Raw genomic sequence first — 5,298 nt, forward strand, 5'->3', positions numbered from 1 at the left:
GCAACCCCACGGCACCCGTGGGTAGCGGGCGGGTGTGTGTCCAGGGGCTAAACGCCTGCGACGTGTGGGTAGGCAACCCCACGGCACCCGTGGGTGGCGGGAGGGGGAGGGTGGTATGTGTCAAGGGGTCAAGGACGTGCTGCCACATCTAATTTGCCCTCCACTTCCTCTAGTGTGTGGGCGGCGACGGCGGCGGCGGCCCCAGATGGGGGCGGCGCCTTCGGCGGAGGTGACGTCCATCTCATTTCAAATGGAGTGGCGTATGTGCTCAGGTGTAGGTGGGTGCGGTTGGTCGCGCGCTCTCACTCTCGTCGCCGCCGAAGGTCGACCCCCTTGAGCTCTGACCCGCCGCCGCCGGCCGCCGCTGCCGCTGCTGTGCAGAGCCTGGCGCGGTGCGATACGCCCCAGGAGCCAGGAGGAGCCATGAGCCGGCCACGTGGAGCCTGCCTGGCGGCTGCCTGGTCCTAGAGCCGGCCCGCCCGCTATCGGGGGCTTATGCTCTGCGCCGGGCCATGGGCGGAGTGGGGGTAATGACCCTAGAGACTGTCCTGTCGTAGTGTCAACGCGCGAGGTAGTTGTGCCGCCCGAGTCAATGTCTGCCGGCCCCGTTCACTCGAGCATTGTCTAACTCGTCAACTCTGTGTTTTGTTTCCGATACTGTTTAATTTGTACCTTTAACAACGCCCAAGACTGTCTCCCTACTAGACGTGAAGGTGCCCCCTCCCACCTCCTCTTCGACCAGCCACAAGTATACCATCTGGAGCGCAGCGCCGGGACGGCCAACTTCAAGATCGAGTGCTTTGTCCCTTGTCGCGATCACTAAGACCTTCGTCGTCTCTTCTGCGTGTTCCAGCCTCGCCGCAGCTATGCTGTCTCTCCGCTCCGTCCGCGCCCTGGAGGCCGCGGCCGTCCGAGGGAAGGCGACGGCGGCCCAGCCCCGGCCGCAGCCTGGCGACGAGGAGGACGCCGGCCGAGGCGTGCGGCTGCAGGCCGCCCCTGACCGCCAGGCGGAGCTCCTGGAACAGCTGCAGGAGCGGGAGGTCCGCATCCCTGTGCCCTGGGGACACGTTGCCGGTAAGGATTTGGGTCTTGGTCCGAAACCGGAAGTGGTTTCTAAAGCTTTGGATCCGGAAGTGGTTTGCAAAGCTTTGGATAGGGGCGCTGCTGTGGCCCATGGTAGCTAACGTAAACCATTGTGGCCCTACAGAAATTATTTTTTTGTAAAAGCTGAAATTTAGGAGCCTGCCTTTATCATGCCCTATAATTCCTGAAGCTGCTGCGTTGGGTTATGTGGGGTAATATTGGGTTGCGCGTGCGCGTGGTTTTAGCTCTGTATATCCCCGGGGTGTAAAAGCATTTACGCCCCTCTGAGTTTGGGCCTACCTGGCGGCCGAGCGAGGCGCGAGGCGGCGGCGGTGGTGACCTATGGCCGGCGTGGCCACTAAGGCTGCGGCAGCTGACTGCCTCGCCTTCCCTTTCTGCTCACGTCCCCAGAGTGGGGCCGCCGCACGTCCCGGGGCCGCATCACTGTGAGGCCAGCCCGTGGGCCGGCCGCCCACAGCCCCACCCTGTCGCTGCTCAAGCCCAAAGTCATTAGGGATTGCCGGTAAAAACGGCGACGTGCTCCGAGCGTACTGCCCTGCCTCGCGCCGTCAGCGGAGAGTTTGCTTGTAAACGTTACTGAGGCTCACGCAGGGACATTTGACGTCCAGTACGCACGTTGCGCACCCGGGCCGGGGAAAGGGCTGGGGGCTGGGGGTGGGGGGGACATGAGCTTCTTTTGGCGGGTGTGAGAGTGAGAGTTCCGCCTACTACCCGCTACCAATTGTTTTGTTTTCGAATCGATCGTCGAGGCGTTATTTCGCAAAAAACGTTATCTAACTCGAATATTTTTCCTCCCGCGGCCCTTTTCTTATTCCTCCGCGAGTTATTCCGGTTATGTCCTTCCAAGACAGGCACGGGAGGTCTCGTATGGCCGCCCTTGTTGCCCGGCGGCGGTGGAAGTCCCATACCGCCTGCTCCGGCGGACTGGATGTTTGACCCCTGCTCCTCCCCCTCCCCTCCTCTCCTCTCTCGCCCCTGTGGGGGGAGGCAACCCCCCTGTCGGCAGAATCAGATAAGGCGGCCGATATGTTTCGTCGTCGTAGGCTAACTTTCGGCTTGTTTTGCCGCCCTCCGTCCCGGAAACAGCTGCTCAGAAGATTCCGATGCTGGGGCGGCACGGGGTGCCGAGAGACGGTGGTGGGTAGGGGAGAGGGGAGCGGAGGACTTTCGGCTACCGTCATCGCCAAAGAGTGAGAATGACAACAAACTTTATCTCGTATAACGGCGGGAGGCACTGGCCGCCGGCGAAGCCCCTTCCCTCCCCCTACCCCTCCGGTCCCTCCAAACAATCACCTCGTCTTTGTCTATCGCCCCCCCCCCCTCCCCCACGCACCCATCGCCGTCACCACCACCACGCTATTTATGTAATGTGGACATTGTAGTAGGCGCAGTAGTGCGGCGGGTCAAAGGTCAGCCCGGCCTGGCCCGGCTGGCGCTCTGGCGGCGCCAATCGGTTACATCAGATGATAACACACACTCGTGCTGATAACGCAACGACGACAATCATTACCGCGACCGCCTCGCCCACGCTGCGGACACCTGGTCATTCCCCTGGAGGGAAAATAGAGAAACTTGTCCCTTTCACGTTTATTTCCGGAGCGGCGGGGGCGTCGTCGGTGGCCTCATTTCCGTTTTAACCAGCAGAGATCGACGTCAATGGGCGAGACACGGAGGCTCCCCTTATTTTGGCACGGCCCCCCTCGTTTTGGTCCGAGCGGGGTTTTATTTTGTCCTGCACGCGGAGATGTCCTTGAGACACTGAGCCATCAGTGCCGAAGGTCGCCTGCTACACAGCTCACAGAAAGCGCTTATTCGCGGGCTTCTGTTCGCGCGGACGCGAGCGGCGGTCCGAAGTCCCCGCGCGCCGGGCAGCCGGACACACTGCTGTGCTGTGAGCGGGAGCCGGTATGCGCACGCACAGCCTCGCGCAGGCCGTAGGCATTCGCGTGGCATTTATCGCTACAGCAGAGGGCAGCTGTTGCAAACAACCCTGATCTGCCCACGAGCTTTACGCGGACTATTAGCACACTATCGTGCTGCTCCCGGCCCGTAGGGGGAAGGGACGAGGCGAGGGGGATGCTTAATTTCTCTGGCGTCGTTTTCATTTCCCAGTTCTGTCGGCGCGGCTGCCGCTGTCGCGCGCGTTTTTGTTCGGATATGGCGCGGCGCGGACTACCGACGCCCACTCTGCGCGCTTTTACAACCCCCCGTGTGGTGCGGCCGAATGGTGGGGCGAAGTGGTCTCGACGCAAACGTGACCTGCCGAAGATAAAGGGGTAGAAGAGTTTACTATCGCCTAACCACAGACCGCTGCGTCGCGCTGCGTCGAGGAGAGAACTCTCACTGCATTGCACTTTTACCGTTCCCCCCGTTCCCTCTTGTCTACTACTACTTTACACAACTGGTTCCGCGAACTGCTCCTCGCCGTTTCCCCAGCTGCAGTTAAAGAAGTTTTAAATAATTGTGATCGGGTTCCCTGCTGAAGCGGCAACAGCCAGCATCCCCCGCCCCCACCCATCCCCCCGCCGTGTGCCGCACTCACGGGCAAGTTAGAAGTTTCTCCCCTGACGAGGGACTGGCATGTCCAGCCGCCATCAGGGGGAAGGGGGGGGGGCTTTTGTGATGGAATACGATCCCCCCGTGATCGAGGGGAGGCCGGGGTGCAGCGGGGTGCAGGGGTAGGTGGGGGCTTTGGAAAGAGGAGTACGGAGCCTCATCTGCGACCCGAACACCCCCGGCGTGGGCACTCCAGTTAGGGCGCCGCTCCGCTTGTTCCAAAAGTTTTTCCTTCGCCATCTCTTTTCTCGCATATTTAGCACTCCCTCTGTACACTTTTTCCTGCCCCCGGATGACCCCGGCCGCCCAGGTGTGGGCGGCGGCGGCTGTAGCGAGGGGGCTGGTAGGAGCACACAAATACTACATGTAGGAGGAGCGGTCGGCAGGCAAATCCGCTTACTTAGGGCAGAGGATAGGGGTCGACCCACGAACGGGTCGTCGTTTTTAGTAAAGTTGCGCGGGATTATCCCGCCTGTTGGCCGCGGGCGGAACGCCACCGTGTAGGGGCGTGGCGGGGCGGGGCCGGGCAAGCCTTACCGCGCATCGGCAAACAAGGCCGGGAAAAGTCGACCCAACCGGCGAAAAGTTTCGCAAAAACGTGCGGGGTTCGTTCAACAGGAGGAACAAGTTGGCTGAAACTTGGAGGTACCGTGGGCCGCGTGTCCACATGCCCCTGGTGGGCCCCTCCTGTGTGCTCGGGGCCGCCGGCGGCTCTCCGGATAGGCAGCATCTCCTACACCGCATGTGGGCGGGCGGCCCACCGCGAGGCCTCCCCTGCCTGCTTACCTGGTTGGGAAGAAAAGCAGGGCGGCGGCGGTGTCCACGCCCACACGCTACACGGCCCGAGTCCCGTCCCGCAGCAGCGGCCCCAGGCCCCAGGCGCCCACCAGATGAGCTGCTTGATTGAGCTGACCTTGGTGACCGCGCCGCGCTACTCCACGCCACGCCACTCATCACAAGCAAGCCTGGCACGCCCGTGGCTGCACTTTGCGCGCCCATTGCTCGCGCGTCAGTGTGTGTGTAAGGGGGGGGGGGGGTGTCTAGTGACCACCAGAGAGCCCCCCACCACCCAGGTCAAAGTCAAGGCTAGGATTAAGGCACTGTGCACTGCGAAGCGCTGCGTGCGAACTCAGTTGATGACGTACTGCTCGTTTCTAATCGCCTGTCCGTGTGTCATTGTGTCCCTCCCTGTCCGCAGGCAAGTGGTGGGGCCGCACCGACAGGCGGCCGTTGCTGGCGCTGCACGGCTGGGGCGACAACGCGGGCTCGTTCGAGCGTCTCGCCGGCGCGCTCCGCGGCGTGCCCGTGCTGGCCCTGGACCTGCCCGGCCACGGGCTGTCGTCGCGCGTGCCCCGCGGTCTGGCGCCCGCCGACCGCGGCCTGCTGCTCGCCACGCTGCGCCGCGTGCAGCGCGCCCTGGGGCTCACGTCGCTCTCGCTCGTCGGCCACTCCCTCGGGGACGCTGTCGCCCTGCTGTACGCCGCCACCTACCCCACCGACGTGGACATGTAAGTTGGGCTGCTGAGCGAGAATCCCAATTCTTTCCTGAAAAATTGAAATATTTTCAGAAAAATTTGACAATTAAAGTTTTCAGGGGAAAGTAAAGAGACTAACAACAAAATTCTTAACTTCCAATTT

At 62.2% G+C, this 5,298-nt stretch overlaps 1 protein-coding gene across 1 annotated transcript; it reads left to right on the forward strand.

Annotated features, from left to right (window-relative positions):
- The first annotated feature begins 577 nt into the window (after positions 1-577).
- Positions 578-5,204, forward strand: LOC113206619 (probable serine hydrolase). The gene is made up of 3 exons (XM_052276092.1): positions 578-748; positions 854-1,074; positions 4,859-5,204. The coding sequence occupies exons 2-3, from the start codon at positions 867-869 to the stop codon at positions 5,170-5,172; spliced, it is 522 nt and encodes a 173-aa protein (XP_052132052.1). The 5' UTR covers positions 578-748; positions 854-866; the 3' UTR covers positions 5,173-5,204.
- The last annotated feature ends 94 nt before the right edge of the window (positions 5,205-5,298 follow it).

Source organism: Frankliniella occidentalis, unplaced genomic scaffold (assembly GCF_000697945.3).
Source record: "Frankliniella occidentalis isolate FOCC.00 unplaced genomic scaffold, Focc_3.1 Scaffold1621, whole genome shotgun sequence".
In the NCBI taxonomy this organism is placed as follows: domain Eukaryota; kingdom Metazoa; phylum Arthropoda; class Insecta; order Thysanoptera; family Thripidae; genus Frankliniella; species Frankliniella occidentalis.

Bases quoted from the DNA above. Each gene is read 5' to 3' on its own strand.
- LOC113206619 (XM_052276092.1), top strand. From the start codon at position 867: ATGCTGTCTCTCCGCTCCGTCCGCGCCCTGGAGGCCGCGGCCGTCCGA. The intron at 1,075-4,858 runs GTAAGGATTTGG...CCCTGTCCGCAG, and splicing joins GCCCTGGGGACACGTTGCCG to GCAAGTGGTGGGGCCGCACC.